Raw genomic sequence first — 21,198 nt, 5'->3', positions numbered from 1 at the left:
TGACAGTTCTCTTGATTAGATTTCTGTCTCGAAATTGAATTTTAAAATCTGTGTATTGATGCTCATTCAGTACAAGACAAGTTATCTTGACACGTCCACTGGGGGGCAGTACTCTCAGCTCAATTATTTTTTCTTTTCCCCCCAATGAAGTCGTGCTAATTCCAAATTCCCCACATAGTCTGTCACTACTGACCCCTGTTGGCTGGTCTTGGAGAGGGTGTAGAGACGACCACGGCCCTCCTGCAATACACGTGATGTTGCTAGCTGTTTCCTTTCACCTGATGTTCAGAGGAATACGTTAGCCTTCTCCACTCCCCACTGAGTTCCACTCCCCATTGAACAGGCACCCGACAAACCTGCAGTGACAGAGGTTGCCATCCCCGCCCGGCTTCCCATTGCAAACACGGCCAATTGTGTTCATTGGAGCGCCCGGCCAAGCCGGATGCACCGTGGAGGATTCAAACCCCAGTCTCCACGATGGTGGGCAGGAAATGTATCCTTGCGCCACCCAGTGACCCAGACTTCCTGATTGGATTTTTCTTTTAGTTCAGCTCAGTTTGCCCATTTTTATGCATGGGACCGTTATTTTTCAGCATCTCATAAGCACCAATGCCTTGTCTAAAAGGGATCAGCCTCACTTCTACTGTCATCAGCACGAAATGCCACCAATCATAAACTAGTGACGATTGTTTGGTACTGTACATTGAGTATTAACCACCAGAAAAGTTTACTTTTGACTGTACGGACTGGTGTAAATCAGGATTCTTCCACATCGTCTACTAAAAACTACTTCAATATATATTAAGAAATCGATGATTTTACACATGCCACATGTTTTTAAAGTGACAAATGAGAGCAAACCACAATTTGATTTCATTAATGGTTTATAGTGCTGTGGAATAAATTGTTCATTATGGTAAATCAGAAGTCCTGTTTTTTCTGATATAGTGGCCAATACTTTGGCCACTATATCAAGTATGTAAACTGCAACTGCAATTGAAATACTGCTGTGAGACTGTGATTTACAATGAATTATTTTATTTTATTTTACGTTTAAGTACAGTGCAAGTTCAAATTCTGAACATGCACTGCACATAATGAATTCAATCATTTCATATACTGTACCCCCACCACAAGTACTATGTATTTACAGTATGTTTTGATACTCTCAACACTACATCAGGATTCATTCAGTAAATGTTAGCAAAGCCAGAAGCTCTTCATAGTGTGGGTGCTTCAATCACATCTTAATGATCTGCTTGCCAATGTTTCCACCTTTCATCATGGAGCAAAACGCCTCTGCAAAAGAACAAGAAAATATTTCTGTTGATTTGAATGAAACTCATTTCCAAAAGTTATACGTCACTGCATTGAAAATAGTCACTTGACGTACAAAGAGAAAATGGACTACATATAATGTTTTTGTATGAGTGAATACACCAAAATAATTATTTCAACAGTAATGTTATAGATATTGGGCTGGGTGATAAGTTAAATTATCACACATTACCTCCCGTATTCTCAATGCCATCCACCACTGTTTCCAAGACCTGATAAATGGAGACAATTATTAATGTTGGGCAAGTCTACACACTCTTTCTCTCTCATACTGTTCACGCACACACACACACACACACACACACACACACACACACACACACACACACACACACACACACACACACACACACACACACACACACACACACACACACACACACACACACACACACACCTCACCTTCATTTGTCCAGATTTAACCCAGTGGCTGAGCTGAATGAGGGCAGCCTGCATTTTATCCATGTAGTTCAGCACCATGAATCGCTCCCTAGTGATATTCCTGCTCTGCAGAACTTCCTGTGTCTCCTTGCTCAGAGGCGGAGGGTAAGGCACATCCTTGTTGTATTGAGATATCTGACCGCACAGTACCACATGACCACCATCATTCATCTGTAGGTGGAGGGGAAGTGGGAGAAAGATGAGAGTTTACAAGAAAAGGACACACGTAGTGGTCAGGAAAGGAGAACTCCTCTGTGTCCACCACTTCTACACAACTGACTGACGTGCAGATGCATAATGGAATCTGCAGATCAGCAAAAACTTCAACCCCCATATGTCATCTATTTCCTGCAGTCAAAGCTATACTTGAAATGTCCTTGTTTGAACTAGGGCTCTGACCCAAGTACTTGTGGCAGCTTGTAATATTATTATGATCTAGTATTGAAGCTTGTTCTATGGTTGCACTTTGGATAAGCGCACCATTTCAATACCTATTAAGTATGTATAGGTATCTTCATTTGCTATCATTCTTATTATAGTAGATGTGTATTGATGCTCATTCAGTACCTCATGGTTGGTCTGTAAATATGTTTTTGTGTCAATAACAACATTTACATTTATTATTCTTATTATAGTAAATAGAGGTAGTACAATTCATTACACAAGAGAAGCACGTAGATGGGTCTAATGAGTCCATTACTGTACCTGTGCTATTATAGTATCACTAATGGGGCCTCCCACATTGTCAAAGTAAACATCTATCCCGCCAGGGCAGCACGTCCTGAGCCTGGTGGAAATGTCTTCCTGGCGATAGTTTACTGCCGCAGAGAAACCCAGATCCTCTACGAGAACTTTACATTTCTCATTAGAACCACAGATCCCCACCACCCTCGCACAGCCATCCAGACGCCCTATCTGGGAAAGAGAAGGATGAGAGAAAACTACTTTATTAGGGTTTTGCTTCAAGTTTCAAGAGTCAAGATCATTTCTTGTCGCATGCACACTTGAGGCGCCATATCTCCAAAAGTTATTTTGCACTTTAACTTTATTCAATTGACATTTTAATGATAGTCTTATTTTTCCTAAGCATGCAGGCCCATATCATTATGGAGGACATAGTTTGTATTACCACTTGATGTTAAATGAAAATGGCTCCTTGCTAGTATTGTCCACGGTCCTATTTAAAAAAGAATTATGCTTATTATTTCCAAGCAAATGCTTACAAGGACTCAGGAGGACTGTTAATAATGCTGCCAAAGCAATTTATAGGGCTAGAGAGGGATACATATAGAAATCTTCTCCCCAAATCATGAGAAGTTCTTAGTAAATCAAAATAGTACATTAAAATAAAAATACAAATGCCTGGTTCTCTTTCTGGTTTCTATGGAAACTTGCAACAAAGTTGGAAAGTGTTAGATGCTCATTACTCAATATTGTAAAAAACAGTTTTTGCACAAAAGTTTTTAAGTAAATGGTTTAAAAGAGATGATAACATTAGTAACATTCAGAAGACATTTGACCCAGGTACAGTATATGTCACACGTTAGAATAAAACCCTACATGTGTATAAAAAAAGGTGTTATATTCACATGTAAAATGCATTATTACACTTTGGATTTACCTGCCCAGCTATGGACCCACAAGCCCCAGCTGCTCCGCTCACCACCAGGGTCTGATTGGCTCCTTTGGTCACATGACCCTTCTCTCTCATGCCCAGAAATGCAGTGAGGCCCGTCATGCCAACTGCACCCACAAAGTGGGACAAATGTCCGTCAACCAGCTGGGGATCAACCTGTGGTAGAAAGATTATGACAGTATGAGTACACAGCAAAAACCTGAGTATTAATTTAACTCTAAGAGTGTACACATTGATCTGTAAATTTGGCGAACAGAAGTTTCCTTACCACCGGTCTGAGCAGCCCCGCCCTGTAGGCCCTGTAGGGGCCTACTGGGCGGTGCTTCTTTCGCTCTACATTAGAAGAGTTGGGAACGTTGGGGGTTGTCACATTCTAATTCAGCCCAAATACCCAATCTCAGCACCGGCCTCAGTGGCACACCTCGCTAGTCATTAGACTCCCAGTTCATCAGCATTGGGAGTCTGGGTTCGACTCCCGCTTGGGACAAACCTTTTTCAAACAACCGTGGACTACTTTTTTCCGCCGATAAAGTATAGTTTTGGACCATGACGGAGGCGCGCCGACTCAGCAGACCTTGAGGCTGAGGAGTCGCGCCCGAGCGCCTCCAGGCGCGAGTGCCCGCAACGACCAGCCGATGGACTGCTAGTCGAATCAGCGCCGTCCGAGTTATGTACCGATAGGGACAGAATCGTAAATATTTTTGGTGGGGACTGCGTTTGCCCCAACTCGTTTCACTCAACTCGCCTGTCTCTCCCCGAACCCGCCCCACCCCCCGCTGCTCAACACCGGTGGTAAAAAGGCAGCTCGCGTAAATTTGGGGTATGTATGGGTGTGGAAAACAGTATTATAAAGCACAACCTGGTATAACATAAATCTAAATCAACCATGTTTATGTTTATGTTTATTAAAGGATCCCATTAGAGACACATGAATGAGCTTCTAGTCTTCCTGGGGCCCTGAACAAAGCAAATACAATACAAATGTACAACTAAAAATGAATACAAACTGTTGAAATACATACAGTAATATTACCTTCTGTAAAAGACTTGCTTTTAGAACATTGTGGGTCTGCCAAGGCCAGTTAAATGAAGTCACTGCATCTCCCTCAGAAAAGGTGTCACAGCAGCTGGACTCCACAACCCCGACACCTCCACCATCCGCACACTCAGACAGGCCCCAAGGTGTCAGGTATTCAGCCCCCGTGTCTTCATTCATACGACATCTCTAAAAGGTGTCATGGAATGGTTTAGGGGTGCGACACTTAATCAAACTAATCAATTTAACCCATTCAATCTGGGAACGCATCTCTGTCATTTTAAGATGTCTTTGGGCTATTCAAAAATAGCAGATATACAAGCTATGAGCTTGTAGATCTACTATTTTTGAAAAATCATGAAAATTTGTGAAAATCTTTGAATATATATATTTTTTAAAGCGAACATTTGTAATTCAAATATTTGCTCCATGGGGGTCCCTGGAACTAGATATTTTGAGATGGGGGTCCGCGGCCAAATACATGTCATTTTGGGGGTCCTTGACATGAAAAAGTTTGAGAACCATATAATAGCAACATACATTTTTTCAAAAAAGAAACTGTTAGTATTTAGAAGACATTTGTAGAATGCCCCAGAAGCAAAAATGTTTTTTGTTACAAATGTGCGCTTTAAAAATATATATATTCAAAGATTTGCACAAATGTTCACGATGTTTCAAAATAAATGCAGAAGCTCATAGCGCGGCACTCTATGAGCTTGTAGATCTGTGGCCCCAAATAAATCTAAAAATGACACAGATGCTGCTTCCCCGGTCTTAAAGGGTTCAGAGGTGCTCTTGAAGATCAGCTACTTTCACTATTTTTGTGCGACACTGTTATGACAAAGAATAAAATAGGGCATTAGTGGTTAATCAGATGAATCGATTTGGTCTATTATGAACAATCAATTAGATCTTTTTTTGCGTTGATTTGTTGATATATAAACATAAATATGTAACTGTTAAAAAATGCACTTCTCGATTATTCAATCATCAAAAACGTTATTGATAAAATAGACTACCAGTAACCTATGAAGATCATGCAAGATAGTTGCATTGGATATCAGAGATGGGTTTCTTGCTTTAGATTTTGCAAGACGGGGGCCTGACTGACTCCTTCAGCTGTATGATGAGAGTGTCAAGTCTGTTCAGTTCTGGTGTCAATCAAATCTGTCCTCATGCCTCTCTGCAAGTGCGGAACAATTAAAGGAGCACTTCACCCCATTTTCAACCTTATCTTCATAATTGGTCCTAATGTTCATTCATAGGCACACAATTTCCATCTACTCACTCTGTGTGTCAGTGGTGGGCTGTGGACAGTTCAGTTCAGAACCTGCCTACCGATGATGACATCAATGGGGAATCCAAGCTAATAGAAACTACAGCCTTTCTTTTCCTGGAAAGTTAGTATGGTGAAATATAAGCCATTGTATTTGAATTAATAATACATAAAACTAAAAAATGAAATGTTTGAATTTAGCACTGCCTGGCGATCATGTCACTGGTTGGCAGGTTTCTGAACTGTCCACCAATTATATGAAGATTGTTGAAAATGGGTTAAGTGGTCCTTTAAGTGCTGGAGACAGGTAGGCTTTGACTGCTGACAATCTATTGTAAATCCAGGGATTTTGACAATAATATGGGGCTTCTTAATGCTGCTTATTGCCCCCCAAACCTACGATTGTTTCATAAGAATACTGCGGATATATTAAGTTACCATGTAAGGGTCGACTGAGAGGTAAGAAGTTCGCACGAGGACCTCTCCCTGCTTCAGGTCACGTGATAGAGTAGCGTCCTCAAGGCGGAAATTGTCTGGGACTGGCACCCCATTTTTACCTTCATTAAGAGAGGGAGTTACAGAACTCTGTCAAAGTTGGCAATACAACAACAACAACAACAACAACCTGAAAATGGGTCTACATCAGTGGTGGAAAAATTACTCAAATGTTTTACTTGAGGAAAAGTATCAATACTACAATGTAGAAGTACTGTTACAAGTGAAAGTCTGGAATTCAAAATTTACTTGAGAGTAAAAGTACAAAGTATTGGCAGGCATCAAAATTGTATAATTTGTGCATATATTGTTTTGAAAATAGCCGTTCAAACATTGCTACCATTGTGAGCTTGTAAATCGGCTATTTTCAAATGGCCAAAATATAAATAGAGCTGAAATAGTTAATGTATGATTTGTAATAATAATCAAAGTAACTAGTAACTATTTTGAAACTAATTTGTTAGCTGGGTAGTAACTAAAGTTTTCATTAAGTGGAGTAAAAGCACAATATTTGCCTCTGAGATGTAGTCCTGGAGTAGAAGTAAAAGTATTGAACATTGGAAATACTCAAGTAAAGTAAAAGTACCTCAAAACTGTACTTAAGTACAGTACTTGAGTAGTTACTTTACGCCACTGCATACATACATACATACATACATACATACATACATACTTACCGGGTCGGGAGTTCAGCACCACTCTTTGCACCTGCAACATCTTCAAACATGCAACGAAGCCTGAGAGAGTCTTTGAGACTCAATTCACCTTCAGCCGTTACCGTTATACTTACAAGCAAACTGTAGCCAGGCTAAGCCAGCTAGCTGCTACAGGCAGTGGCTAAAATACACAGCAGCATGTATTCGTTCGTTGTGTTTATCATGACTGCCATCTATCGACTAAGGTGCCGTAAAGCCGCAAAGGTTGCTTGTGCCACTTGTGCAGGAAAGAAATGGAACGCATCCTCGCTCTGCCACTGTTCAGCGTTGCCATGTCGGCTTGTTATAAGTGACTTTGGGCTTCTTTTTTTCTTAAGTTGCTTGTAAATATTGGTAGTTTGCGAGTTGCGTTTTTTTGGGCTTGTTTCTAAAGTGTACTTGCTTATTTAGGCTTGCTTCCAACTTGTTTGTAGTATTATTATTTAAACCAGTCGTTCTCTAATATGTTCATGATAATGTTTTGTACTAGGCAGCATTTGTGTTGTTAGAATGTTTCAAAAACATTCCAAACATTCCACAATTTATTGCAAGAGTTTTTGAAAATAGCAGATCTACAAGCTCACATCGTGACACGTTGTAGATTGGCTATTTTTAAATAGCTGATGCATAGGTTTAAGTGCTCATGCATGTGGCCGGTCAGGTGGGCACCAAAATCATCTGGGCACTAGGGATAACTGGGCATCATCTGATAATGATGTTCACATCATGTATATTTTACATTACTTAAGACATTTTTTCTATTTTATTTTTTAACATTTTGGACAAAATAGCCAATTTTACATCGAGGTGCCCAGATGTCCCTGATGCCCACCTGTCCCTAGTGCCCAGTTGTCCAGGTGCCCACATGTCCCTAGTACCCACCTGTCCCTAGTGCCCAGATATCCAGGTGCCCAGTCGTCCCAATAAATAATATGTTGCCCAGATGTCCCTAGTAGTGCCCACCTGACTTGTATTCATGTGGCCTACCGTCGTTGCTTCTTTTGGGCTTGTTCCTAGAGCTGGTTGCTTATTTCTCTCACAATATATGGCAACGCTGCCACTGTTGTTATGTCTGTCTGGCTCTTCATGCATAATCGGCCAGTTTATCAAGAGCAGCAGCGGATGAACTGATTCAACAACAACAGCTAAACTGCATTCGAGCAGCAGGCCGGGTGCTTTTGTAACAGATCGTTGATCGTTCCCTGGTAAAAAACATATATAGAGGATTATATTTCTTTAATCGTTGTTTTTGATCCCAATGAAGTTTTAATTTCTGGACGTTTCTTTAAAGAAGTGGAACTGGGAAGTGACGCCTTGTCGAGGAAAAGGGGGGGTAAAAGTTTTAGGGGGGATGTTCTGTCATCCAACGTTATCACACACACACACACACACACACACACACACACACACACACACACACACACACACACACACACACACACAGCTGCAGCAGCGAGCAGAGGAAATGTTACAGCACAATGGGGATCATAATGGCGTGAAACAACAAGACAACATGTGTGCGTCGTATGATCATGCAGGGGACACCGTGTTATTACATGATGTAAGTACTGGAAATGCATGTTTTACTGTACTTTATGTTCATGTGTTCATAATTTAACAGTTGTTAAGCTCAGTGTCACTTGCCAAAAATAACAGATCTGCAAGCTAACCTAGCTTGTAGATCTGTTCTTTTTGGCAAGCGACAGCCTCGTGCAATGGGGTATATATACGAACAAATCTACCAATGCCTCCATCCTGCACAGATGCCAGTGTTGCCAGATTTTGCGAGAGACAGGCAACCAGGTATATGAAAACAAACCCAAAAGAAGCGACTATAGCACTTTAACAACGCGTCGCGATGCATTTTAACAACACAAATCTTGTATGGGGGGGTCCCTGGCATAACATATTTTAAAATGGGGGGTCCTTGACTTGAAAATGTTTGAGAACCACTGGTTAAAAAACATTTAGGAAGCAAGACCAAATAAGCAACTACACACACAAACAAAACGTAACCAACTACCAATATCTACAAGCAACTTTACAGAAAAACAAGCCCAAAGTCGCTTATAATAAGCGGACATGGCAACACTTACAAATGCTCATCAGGATCTTACAATACAGTTACCTACGTCCGCCACGATAATAAGCAAGCGAAATTGAAATGGCCATTTCTGGGCATATAGGTATTAGGTAATATGACAGCAAAAGAATAATGCTTGTATAACGGACAACGGACAGGGACACAATATGGCAGGTCAGGTGTATTCATTTGACTCGACTTGTAAATGTTTGAAGGCTTTACACGTTATTTTAAGCAACCCTATGTGTCAGACACATGCCTGGTCATGCCGATAACCATGCTGTCTGAAAAGGTAGCATATAGCAGGTAAGTATAAGCGTGCATAAATTGAAAAAACGTATTACATTTGTTTAGATACCTGTTTAATCGAATTAGTGTCTAGTGCGTGTGTGTGTGTATGTGTATATATATATATATATATATATATATATACACACACACACACACACACCCACACACACACACACACACACACACACACACACACACACACACACACACACACACACACACACACACACACACACACACATATATATATACATACCATTTAACATGACAGAAAACCAGATTGAGGCGAACCACTGCTGCAAAGTAACAGACATGGTTTAATGTAATGTAATGTGTGATTCCTCTTGGAACTGGCATGCTGTCATTGCTGTAGACAAGCATAGATGTATTTATTTAATCGAGTCTGACTTTTACTTTCGTATCTACGACAGTCTTGGCTTGCACCCCCAGTGCGTCCTGCACGTTCACCAGTAAAATCCGTACTTCTCTGTACATGTACAAAAAATATATATAAGGTGCTTACCCGGTTGCCCCAAATGTTAATTTGCGCTTCGGGGTCTTTGTGCAATGGATATTAGTCCGTATCTTTCAATAAAGAAGTGTTTTAATCCCGTCTGTGGCTGAACGCCATTCCCCCCCTCGTTTACTTCCTGTTTACATTGAGTGTAATTCCGGCTTCAACCGAATGCGCCCCGTCACTACCACCCATGGAATTTCCGACAGAATCCGACACAGACGGGATTAAAACACTTCTTTATTGAACAATACTGAGTAATACATTGCACAAAGACTCCGAAGCGCGATTTAACATTTGGGCCAATCGGGTAATCACCTTATACATTTTCTTGTACTTGTACGGAGAAGTACGGGCTTTACTGGTGAAAGTGCAGGACGTACTGGAGGGTGCAGGCCAAGACTGTCGTAGATATAAAAATATCAAAATCAATAAAATAATCTATGATACTCTTGATCCAAGGCCATATTTGCTGTAGGCTGCAATTTATGGTGGGAAATCAGTCTACTGTATGTGTCTGGATTCTGGATATTTATCCCACTGTTACTACACGTTGTGTTCTCCACGGTTTGGAAACCCGTCACCACGCATGGGGCCAACAATGCGGGGTCCTCTCTAGTCTCTGCCCCATTCTGACTGGCTGACTGTCGGAATTTCCCGCATGGACTGAGAGTGAGCTTGCTCCGTAAATTACAGCGGTTTGCATGCAAGAGGAAGGCCATATATGGGCATGGAAGTGGGTGTGGCGAACAGGCTAGAGAGGGGGAGAGAGAGAGAGAGAGAGAGAGAGAGAGAGAGAGAGATGATCACAAGACGGGGAGAGGGAGAGAAATGTGTTGTTTCGTTAGTACGAAGAGAAAAGGCCGCATTGCCAACAATGCGAGGAGTGAGTGTTTTCGTGCAATCGTAGTGCAATAATGTGCAACGAAGGCGGAGTAGCCTCCGCGATTCTGCAGATCGGCGCCTCGTTTTGGACCGAATAGCTGGTGTTGTTCCGCACACCCAGAGCCACCCCTGTTTCTTGACTTGAAAAATAGTCGTGAGGTCAGCGTTGCATGAGTCAACCTTGGGGATGTATGCAGTCATCATCGGGGCTCTCTGTCTCGCTGCTGCACGGCCCTGTTGGCTGCTTGGAGGACCTGTTAGTTGGTGGTGATCTGCGGCCAACAACAACGCTGTTTTACAGCAGCTATTATTATGACAGACACCGTAAGTACCCACGTTGAAAAGCTCATAGTTGCTGCTGGTTGTAGTGCTGCTGTGTGATGATCGACAAGCATGTGATTATTTTGGCGACAGTTTTTTGTTGACAAAGTTTGTTTACCTTCTCTCTCCCTTCCATGGATGGACCCCCTCTGCACTTCACTTATTGTTCGACCACTTCAACCCTATATACATTTCGGCCATTTCATAGCCGATCATAGCCGATCTACAAGCAACGCGTTGTGAGCTTGTATATCTGCTATTTTCAAAAGATTTGTATACATTTGAAAACTTGTGAAATGGGAAATTCTGCATAATGAGTTCTTTATACTCTCTTTGGGTAGGCTACTTTAAGTACATTTTGACACCAATACGTACGTGCATAATAACACAGGTATACACTAGTAATAAGGACATTTTCTGCACGGAGAGTGGATTATATTGGACGTGTGTTGTAGCCTACCAGACGTGTTGACAAAGTGAGTCCATATAACATTATTGTATTCCAATACTTCAACTCGGGACTCATGCTGCTGCTTCTAGGACGCATTGTTGCCTCGGTTGCAGTGGCATTAGTAACTGGATAATCCGTTTTCTGCAACAAAGGGCTTCTCGTAAATAGCGCTGAGTTAGCTGGCAACAGAGGAGGGGGTCCGGGAAAGGTCCTAACGTAGGACGCTGCGTGTTTTTTTCTCTCTCTCTCTTTCTCCATTTGCCCAATTCACACTTGTACCCTGACGATCATGTCTGACTTGACTTGCATGTTCACTTTCGCCGCGACTTGCCCTTTGAACGGCTGCACGGGGCGGTTTACATTGGGAAACGGTAATGGATTTACGTCTATTTAACGCGTCGCCTTGTTTATTGGGTTAAAACCCACGAGGCTTGTGTAATGCTGTACCTGTGATGCGTCATGATCCCTCACCTCGAATAGAGTCAGTGTGCGGCTATTGTGCACTAGCCCAGTGGTTCTCAATCTGTGGGTCGGGACCCCCAGGGGGGTCCCCACATGATTTTTTTTTTCGGGGGGGGGGGGGGGTCCCCAGATGACAGTGAAGTGAAAATTACTTTTAAGACATTTTAAATACAAAAAAAGACCATTAGTGCATCAAATGATATAAGAAAGAGGTTCAAAAAATCATTAAAATAGCCGATCTGCAAGTGTTGCGAGGCGTTGTGTGCTATTTTCATTATATTTATCTGTGGAACCGAGTCAAACAAAATGTAATGCCTCAACTCCTACAATTCCAAGTGCTTGGGGTGGGGGGGTCCCCAGTTTAAATATGATTATTTTGGGGGGCCGCGGCCTGAAAAGGTTGACAACCAATGCGACTATAGCCTACTGTCTGCATGCTCACGAGCGCCTCTTTTAAAACAACTGCTCCCTTCAACACAGCCCGTTGGATGGTGCATTCTGCAGAAAGATATTCCTTGTGCGTTACAATTTACACTTTTGGGATTTAGCATTATACATAGAAGAACAATGTAATGGCTCCACACAGGATATGGCGAAGTGGCTAATATAGACAATGCATGCATAGCACGTTATAAGCATGCATAACATGTCTAGCTGTTTGAATCACCATGTTTGTGTTGCCCTGGTCAGTCAGGGTCCACAGCCTGTGTGCTGCCCCACAGCCAGTGCAGGATCTGAACAGCTGCAGCTGTCTATTTTAAGGTGTGTGTGTGTGTGTGTGTGTGTGTGTGTGTGTGTGTGTGTGTGTGTGTGTGTGTGTGTGTGTGTGTGTGTGTGTGTGTGTGTGTGTGTGTGTGTGTGTGTGTGTGTGTGCACGCTACATTAGTGGGCCACCAGAGTAAAGGGTGACAATTGGTGATCTCTTCTTCAGATGTCAGAGGTAGCCTCAGTGTACACCATGTCTTATAGATTCCTATATTTATGCATGTCATCCTGACAAATTGCGTTGTGTAAAGTTCTGCAGTAGTGGCAAGGTTAAGTTTTGGCTCATTCTTGCCTTTGCAGGAAAGCTCTTTATTCTTATGGTTTTGCTTATGCTAAACCATGCAATCGGAAACATTTCTTCATAGTTATTGCTAATGCCACATAAGCATTGTAATTGTCTCTTTTTTTTTGTTAGTTTCCTGATACAAAAGTTGCCACAGGCTTTCATATGTTAAGAGAGATATTGAGTTAAGCTATGCATCGTATCACTTGGCAAAGGCAATTGTGTTGCAATCTTTCTGAAACTCTTAACAGGATTATTTTCAAACATTTATATTTTTGTATTCTGCAATCTGTTGCCATGGCAGTGGAAATGGCTCCTTGAGTACCAGTTCTTGCAAGGCATGTAAAGCTGCTTTGACTTACAAGGCTATTCAGCAATCACTTTTCATTTTTTACATTTTCCTTTTGTAATGACTCACACTCGCTCAGTTTTCATTTGCCCTTCCCTTTTGAGGATGCATGCATGGTTCAAAGGGCACTGGCTTCCCTTTATTTCTGTGACTGATGAGTCAGAGGCTGTTGTAAAGAGTAATTTGTGTAGCGTTCCAACAACTGCTTTTGACCCATTTCTTTCTATGTTGGTGTCGACAAAAACCACAGGGGGGCTCCAAGAAAAGTGCAGAAGGTTTCTGTGAGCTATAGTAATTCATATTTTTAGGGTCTGACTCTGCACAGGGAGAAAGTGCTCCAGTTACCAATTAAGTCCACATATTGAACAACCTGAGTTGACACACCCGTGTGTGTCTGAGTTTTTTTTTTGTACTAGTATAAAAATGATTCTTAAAATAATGGGAATTGGGAAGTGAGGACACTTGTCATGGGGATGTTTTTGTGTTAGGACATAGTTTTCAGGTTATAATTAGATTTAGGTTAAGGTCAGAGTTAGACATGTATTAGTGATGTTAGGGTTCTGGTTAGGGAGCAAATGTTGTCAATGGAAATCATTCAAAGTCTTCACAAGGATAGAAGTGCAAGATTTAGTTCGTCCATTTATGTGTGTCAGTGTTTGTGCATGAGCTTCAGTGCTACACCCAGGCTATCATAAACTGTGCCGTAATATCACCCCACAACATAATTTTCAGGAACCATCGATTGAGACATCTCTCCAAACTCCCACCCGGGTCCCTAAAGAGCTAGATCATCTATCTCTACAATCGACTGTTTGCAGGCCCATATCCTAGTGTCATGTGAGTTTAGCTAATAATGACATAGCTTAGCCCGCCCACCCCCTCTTATCTCTCCTCCCCTCCTCTATTCTCCCACCCGGTACCTTTCAGCCGAGGTCTATTGTTGAAAAGGCAAACGGCAGGTTTTGACATCGCTGAGGCGGGGCTGACAATGGAAGCCCCCTGCAGGGGACCTCTTTAGTTTGAGTGCACCCTGCTTGACCTCCCCCCTCTCCCATTCTCCTTTCACAGGGAGCTGTACATGAATCAGCAGAACACATGGACTCCTTCAGGCCGGCCACTGAGTAGATCACGTACAACAGCCGAGGGAAGAGAAGAGTACCTTGTTTGACCCAGACAACTGCTCCTACCACTGCCCTTTTTTTTCTACGCTATTGTATGTACCCTGTTAAAGGGTATACGCAAGCATTTTTTTCGTGCTTGCTTTATTCTTGGATCAGTCAAATATAGTGGACTTATACAAACAATAATTAGCTTCAATAAATACATCATAATAGTTGATGGGCTTGTTGGGGCATGTGCTTGCAGTTGTAACCCCCCAGTCCATAAACCTGCACACAGACCTGCTTTTTCATTCATGCTTGCCATGAGCGTACCGGCCCAGCAGAAGCCCAGCACTAAGAGAACAGGCAAGCGCATCACTTTTTTCAGCGACCAAGGAGTAACGATGAAGGAGACTTCTCAGCACCCAGAGGGTCCATACTATGGTTTAAGCGGCCCTGCCTCAGAGCCCGGACAAAGCGAAGCTGCTAGCACGGTGTCTGCCAACCCAGAGGCCCCCCACATGTATCTCAATTCGGTCATCTTCAGCCCAGACAAGGGTGACCAGAGCCGGGGTCACTATCAGCAAACGGTGCCTATGAAATGGGCCCCCCAGGAGCCTGGCCAGCCACAACAGCCGCCTCAGCCCCAGCAACAGAGAGCTGTAGCTTGGACTGCAATGGCTAACTGGGGACAGAACTTTGCTAATTACCTGGGAGGTGTTAATGTGACAGACTCAAGGCCCCAGGCTGGGCAGTTTGCAAAGACGCTGCACGAGGCCCCTGGCTTGCAGCAGCCACAACAGCAGCAGCAACCACCAACCAGGGCTCCAGACAAGCCAGTAGGGGCCAACCCTGCTGGTGAGGTCTACAGAGATGTGGCCAAGGCCCGGGGTCTGGAGTGGGACCAACAGCAGCAGCAACAACAACAACATCAACAGCAGCAGCAACAACAACAACAACAGCAGCAACAACAACAACAACAACAACAACAACAACAACAACAACAACAACAGCAACAACAGCAGCAGCAACAGCAGCAACAACAACAACAACAGCAACAGCAGCAGCAGCAGCAGCAGCAACAGCAACAGCAGCAGCAGCAATCCCAAGCGTTTCAGCAACCTCTTAAACCAGGGGCACTGAACGCTCAGCAGCACAATGTGTCCAACCCAGGGGGAAGCTCAGTCCTACAGCCTTTTCAGTTAGCCTTTGGCCAGCCCAAACAGCACCTAGCAGGCTACTACCAGACCTTCCAGGGCAACAGAACAACCTTACCCAACCTGAATTACTCGACGCAGGCAAAGCCCCCACACCAGTTGCAGCAGCAACAGAAGCAAGAGCAAATACATCGGCAACAGCAACACCACATTCTCCAACAGCAGCAGATGCAACAGCAGCAGCAACACCATCAAATGCAGCAACAGCAGATCCTCCATCAACGACATGTACAGCAACAACTACAGCAGCAACAAATGCAACAGCAACAACAAATACACCATGAGCAGCAGCAAATACAACAGCAACAGCAGCAGCACCAAATGCAGCAGCAAATGCAACATCAGCAGTTGCCACAACAAAACCCTCATGTGCTTGACTATTACCCCAGCTCACAAAACACACCCCCTCACCCACACACACAGCCTCCCGTGGTGGTGCACTCCCAGGAGACCACTGTGACTGCCCCACCAAAGGCCCAGGAGCCCATCATCCAGGACATCACGCCAGAACCACAGCAACCTAGTGAGCCCCTGCAGCCCTCTCTCCAGCCTCAGTCGCAGCCCCAGCTACAGCCTCGCAGATCCAGGCGTCTCTCCAAGGAAGGTGGGGCACCGTCCGACAACAACCCCTTCCTCGCCTCTTCCTCTGATCAGTTGGGCCCGGGGCCGCCAGGCTCCTCCCAGAACGGTGCGGTGGAGATCCAGGCAGCGCCGACAGGGGTCATCCAAAGCACACGCAGGAAGCGCAGGGTCTCTCAGGAAGTGAACCTGGAAACACTCGCACAGAAGGCCTCAGAAATGGAGTCTCTGCCATCTCATGTGGTTAAGGTGAGTGAGCCGGATGTCAGCAGCAGTGGGTCAGTGGGTTAAGGCACTGTCATGGTGTGTTTGTAATGTTGTGAATGTGAATGTTCAGTCTAGCTTTAGTCTAGTCCAAATCTGTATCAGATATTGCTGCTATCTGTGTCTCTCTCTGTCCCTTGTTTTCTCTCTTTCTAAATCATTACTTATGCTTTCATCCGTGAATAGGCCTGAAAATCTACGTATAATAAAAGTAAAGGTTGACCAAGACTAAAAACTTAGGCTAGGCTGTGTGGCAGAGCGTACAGTATTTACGCTAGTGTATATCTATCACTGCAAGCCAAATGCCTTTACTAGCTTCAGAGCCACTAAGAATCCATTTTGCTTGTGTTAAGTCAGGGTATAATTGCAATGGGATTTTTAGCTCCCCAAGCAAGTGCAGGAATTGGAACAAACTAGATCTAATGCATCTGTCAGGCAAAGCCTGCTAGGATTTGTGTTGTTTGTAATTAATGCTTTTTCAGTAGAAATACTGTCAACACCCTGCGAACGCAACAAACCACAGCTGAATGGTACAGTCCACTCTGTGTATGTGGACCGTTCTGTTTCTATCTCTCTTTGTCTCTGTCTCTGTCTCTTTGAGGAAAAATCTATATACGTCTGTGCTTTAACATAGCAGACATGCCACAGTATAAATGTGTTATATGGTATGGCACAAGGTACATCCAGTGTCTAGTGAGAAGTGTTTTCCCACTTCATGTTTATAGCTCAATGTAGGTAGCTTATCAAATTTTCTACTACTTTCTGTTGCTGTTTTAGAAAGGGAACAGATTGTCACATAATGTAATCCCTATACTGAGTAAGCCTACACTGCTATTACTAAACAGCAGTGGTATGGATCTTAAATCACAAGCAAATGTCTGTAGTTTTAGGTTAGCTTCTAGCCTAGTTGTAGCTTTAGCATGGCCATGCCCTGGGTTCGCCCCACAAGTTGGCTGAAACATACAGAGAGAGGCTGTGTCGGTTACATGCCTGTTACAGTGTACACCCCCCATCCCCCCCCACTGTGGAGTGAAACTCCACCCTGGCAACCCCCCCCATACAGGGGTGGGGGGCTGCCCTGCTTGCAATGCTCAGCAGAATACTGCTCTCTCCCTAGCTGTGGTGTAGGGGCTGGAGTTTTCCATTGGGAATAATGAACAAGGGACCCAGCATAACCACGGTCTTAAATATGCACGCTTCTCCTTCCGCTGTTAAATACATTGGCGCAGTATGGCCACCTCGTGCAACAGACCTCGTCTGACCCACAATGTGGTCTTGGTTTTCATGGCTTCAGAGTTTGCTTCAAAGTTGATGATTACTCGAATGCATACGCACGCTGCTGCAACTCATGCCCAATCATTATGGTTACTGCATGCAGCAATGTGAGGAATGCCATTGCAGGCATACCCTTTGACGTGCATGTGCAGTCCGGAGATCCAGAGCAGCTCACCTTTCAATAAAGTATTGGGTTTCAGCTTGCAGAATTATTTTGGATTTTGGTTAATGTCATCATATCTTGTTTTGGAAATCTTACAGAAAATGGCTGCAATATACCACCCACCCTTGTCTTAATCCATTTTCAGAAGTATATTTTCTATTTGGGGTTTCTTCCTATTAATAATGCATGCATGAATCAGTCTCATGATGTTGTATTGACTTCTCTGATTCACACCCCATTTGCTTGCTGATTCTATATCTTATTATTTTTCACATCGATCAGCAAGCCCTATGATTATTATTATATATATTTGAGGGGGGGCTCCTCATGCATGCACGATACTTTACGCTTTAGCCCTTATTTAGCCTGTGTTAATGCATAGTTCTTATAATGTGAATGCAAATGCAGAATCATCTGAAGTGCCTAGTTCATCAAGATTAAAATAATAATCGGCCCAAACTAAACTGGGCAATGAAATACTTTTGTGTCTGAGTGATAATGTGTGATAGAGTTGACATTTCTCTTCACATAGAGTTGAATAAAGAAAAAGTGCTCTTTTAATTATTGTTTCCTTATTTTGTTAGTACCCATGGGCCATGTTCTAATAAAGTGGTTCTCAAACCTTTTGGCTACAGTACCCCCTTTTCCCGATTTCTTAATCCAAGAACCCCCTTTACTTGACATAACATTTTGCTTAGAAAACTACATAGCTAGCATATGAGGCTATCAATGAATGATAAGACAACTTTGGAAGAATATAACATTACAAAGAAATTGAGTGTCTCCTGAGCAGATTTACTTTAAACTGTGGCCATAACATTTCAATAAGCAGCATAACCAATTTTGATGTCAATATGTTCAAATAATGTGCAAATAAGAATAGCTTCCTATTCAATAACAGTTGTGTTAGTCAAGTTTGTATGTCATTTGATTTACAGATCAGCAGGTTCACACATAGGTTGTCAATGTTTTACCATTAGACATAGGAGAAAAATAAACGACTAAAAACATTTTCCACTGCATGTACCTGTAGTATCTGTGTTTACCCCTAGGGGTACACATACCCACATTTAGCTGATGCTGTCATCCAGATTGGTTTGGAAATAAATCAGTGGAATTTGAAAACACAGATCATCCACAACATCATAGAGGGTTTCCACCCTATGTATTGTTTTAAAAACTACAGCCATGTAACCTAACAGCCCCCCCCCCCCCCCCCTTTATCTTCCTTAGGAACCACATAGGCCATGGAGCCCCACTGAACCAGAGGGTCTGAATGTCAAGCGACCAAGAGATGACAGCCTCCTGCCTCTTGTCATCCCTGTGTCTGTACCAGTGCGGAGACCCGACCCCTCATCCCCAAACAGGGAGGATGGGGCAGCTCTTGACTCCGGTTGGCCCCCGAGACCCCAGAACTTCCAAGACCTGGGTAGAGCTGACCATAAGCCCTCTGTCATCGTCACCCGGCGACGCTCACACAGAAACAACTTGTCAGAGAGCTCAGGGCAGGTGTGTCCAGTGTTACATTTTTACTTTCGATGTCATGGTTTTATGGTGCATGGCAGTGAGACTAGGGGAAGTTTCAAGTAGGATTTTGGGGTTAGGGTTCAGTATATTTCTGTTTTAAATGGAAGTGAAAGTACATTTAGTTTTCTGTGTGACACTTTTATTCTCCTATAATCTTTGCCACCATCATCTCCATCCTTCCTTTTTTTTTGCTCAGCTTCCCTCTCCCTATTCGCCACCCCACCCCAGTATGTTCCTGAATCCCCCTGCCCCCATTTCAGCCCCCCACCCTTTGTCCCCTACTCTCTTTCAGCTGAGGTAGATTTAGTGAACTGGATGCACTGTCCCAGATCAGGCAGATTAACAGGGTTTAACCATACTACAGGATAGAGTGGCCTATGCTGTACATTACTATGTGTACAGCACTGCACAGCATTGCGATATCACGTTCTATCAAGGATTTCCCTGCATAAATAGTCCAGGGAATGCAGACTTTGTGTGTGTGTGTGTGTGTGTGTGTGTGTGTGTGTGTGTGTGTGTGTGTGTGTGTGTGTGTGTGTGTGTGTGTGTGTGTGTGTGTGTGTGTGTGTGTGTGTGTGTGTGTGTGTGTGTGTGTGTGCGCGTGTGTGTGCGTGCGCATATTACATATAATGACACAAGTACTTTGCATTGTAACTATATGCATCAGTGAACAACAGTGTCTTTAGATTTAGCATTGTAGTCTGCTTCCTATGTACACTGTCTCATGTAAATAAAACCAAAACTGCCTAAAACATATCTTTTAATCAAAGTCCAAAACAAAACCCTGACATCACTGGTCCTCTCCCCAGAATGGTGGGACGGAGGGTGAGAAAGAAGACGACGGCAAGAAGTCCAAGCGCCGACCGCGGCCCGAGCCTCTCTTCATCCCGCCCCCTAAACCCGGCACCTTCATCGCCCCGTCCGTCTACTCCACCATCACTCCTTACCAGAGCCACCTGCGCTCCCCGGTCCGCCTGGCCGACAACCCCCTCACCATGCCCCCGTACACCCCGCCGCCCATCCTCAGCCCTGTCCGCGAGGGCTCCGGCCTCTACTTCTCCACCTTCCTGTCTTCTGCTGCTGCCAGCAGCCAGGGTCTGCCTCCGCCCGCCACTCCCAAGTCAGCCACACGCAGCCTGCTACGCTCCAGTGAGTCTAAAAAAAGCCCTCCAGTCTTCCTGGATCTAGATTGCATTGTTCACTTGCTGGTTCTTCTCAGACATCTAGCCTCTGGAAGTTGAATCATAATTTAACAATCACTGGAAACAATGATTTCCTCTTACCCATGAATATCCAGTGTATATCTAGTCAGGAATATAAATGTTCATTATTTTACGGAGCAGTAATTGAATGACTAACTAGAACAATCTGCATCCATAGCTCAGTGTTACAAGTGAAAGGCTTATGCTTATTGATTTGCTCTAAATATTTGTCTGTAGTGTGCAAATGGAGTACTTTCTCTCAAAGGCGATAAGTCTTGTACCTATAATTTACATGTAGCCTTCTATTGCCACTGTTTAGAAGTAATATGGTTTGATAATGTTACTGAGTGTATATTTTCTTTTTCTGCTCCTTTAGACAGCTGTGACATCACGCCTCCAATCCTATCAGCCATGGGCGAGGCCACTCCAGTCAGCATAGAGCCGTGAGTACTCTGCAAGTCTGCATATCCACATTACCCTCCACCAAACCCTCCTCTGTTTACAAAAGCACAGAGCTGTGGAATTGGTCTGTCATTCTTCGGTGGAATGA

General features: G+C 43.5%; 2 protein-coding genes across 7 annotated transcripts in view; one reads left to right on the top strand and one right to left on the bottom strand.

Moving 5' to 3' along the window:
• Positions 1 to 1,014: 1,014 nt before the first annotated feature.
• On the bottom strand, positions 1,015 to 11,974 carry ptgr2 (prostaglandin reductase 2). Of its 4 annotated transcripts, XM_084044196.1 has the most exons (9): positions 11,472 to 11,974; positions 9,548 to 9,587; positions 6,166 to 6,284; positions 4,449 to 4,640; positions 3,401 to 3,571; positions 2,485 to 2,694; positions 1,741 to 1,950; positions 1,511 to 1,550; positions 1,015 to 1,299 (listed from the first exon to the last, which is right to left on the bottom strand). In XM_084044196.1, exons 1-9 carry the CDS (start codon positions 11,718 to 11,720, stop codon positions 1,241 to 1,243), a joined length of 1,290 nt encoding a protein of 429 aa, XP_083900322.1. In that variant the 5' UTR covers positions 11,721 to 11,974; the 3' UTR covers positions 1,015 to 1,240. The 4 variants fall into 4 exon arrangements, with proteins under 4 accessions (XP_083900322.1, XP_083900323.1, XP_083900324.1 ...); XM_084044197.1 differs by lacking the exon at positions 11,472 to 11,974 and having other exon boundaries at positions 1,019 to 1,299; positions 9,548 to 9,620; XM_084044198.1 differs by lacking the exons at positions 9,548 to 9,587; positions 11,472 to 11,974 and adding an exon at positions 6,900 to 7,386 and having other exon boundaries at positions 1,022 to 1,299.
• Positions 8,025 to 21,198, top strand: part of mideasb (mitotic deacetylase associated SANT domain protein b) — a 33,487-nt gene continuing 20,313 nt past the window's right edge. Inside the window, exons 1-5 of one of the 3 annotated variants that reach the window (XM_084044192.1) lie at positions 8,025 to 8,478; positions 14,390 to 16,466; positions 19,153 to 19,428; positions 20,256 to 20,595; positions 21,025 to 21,091. In XM_084044192.1, coding sequence (XP_083900318.1) covers positions 14,736 to 16,466; positions 19,153 to 19,428; positions 20,256 to 20,595; positions 21,025 to 21,091 — 2,414 coding nt within the window. In that variant the 5' untranslated portion in view covers positions 8,025 to 8,478; positions 14,390 to 14,735. Of the gene's footprint in view, positions 8,479 to 9,073; positions 9,104 to 10,147; positions 11,015 to 14,389; positions 16,467 to 19,152; positions 19,429 to 20,255; positions 20,596 to 21,024; positions 21,092 to 21,198 lie in introns of those variants that run through there. The other 2 variants (XM_084044194.1, XM_084044193.1) reach the window with 2 other exon arrangements.

This window comes from Gymnoscopelus microlampas (assembly GCF_963454915.1).
Source record: "Gymnoscopelus microlampas genome assembly, chromosome: 20".
NCBI classification, from domain to species: domain Eukaryota; kingdom Metazoa; phylum Chordata; class Actinopteri; order Myctophiformes; family Myctophidae; genus Gymnoscopelus; species Gymnoscopelus microlampas.
Note: the sequence above shows the minus strand (reverse complement) of the source record. Positions and strands in the feature narration are given on the sequence as shown.

Coding starts and splice junctions, on each gene's coding strand:
- ptgr2 (XM_084044196.1), bottom strand. CDS start 11,720: ATGGAGAAAGAGAGAGAGAGAAAAAAACACGCAGCGTCCTACGTTAGG. Junction 9,588..11,471: donor TCACTTTGTCAACACGTCTG/GTAGGCTACAAC, acceptor GTTACTTTGCAG/CAGTGGTTCGCCTCAATCTG. Junction 1,300..1,510: donor TGGCATTGAGAATACGGGAG/GTAATGTGTGAT, acceptor GTTCTTTTGCAG/AGGCGTTTTGCTCCATGATG.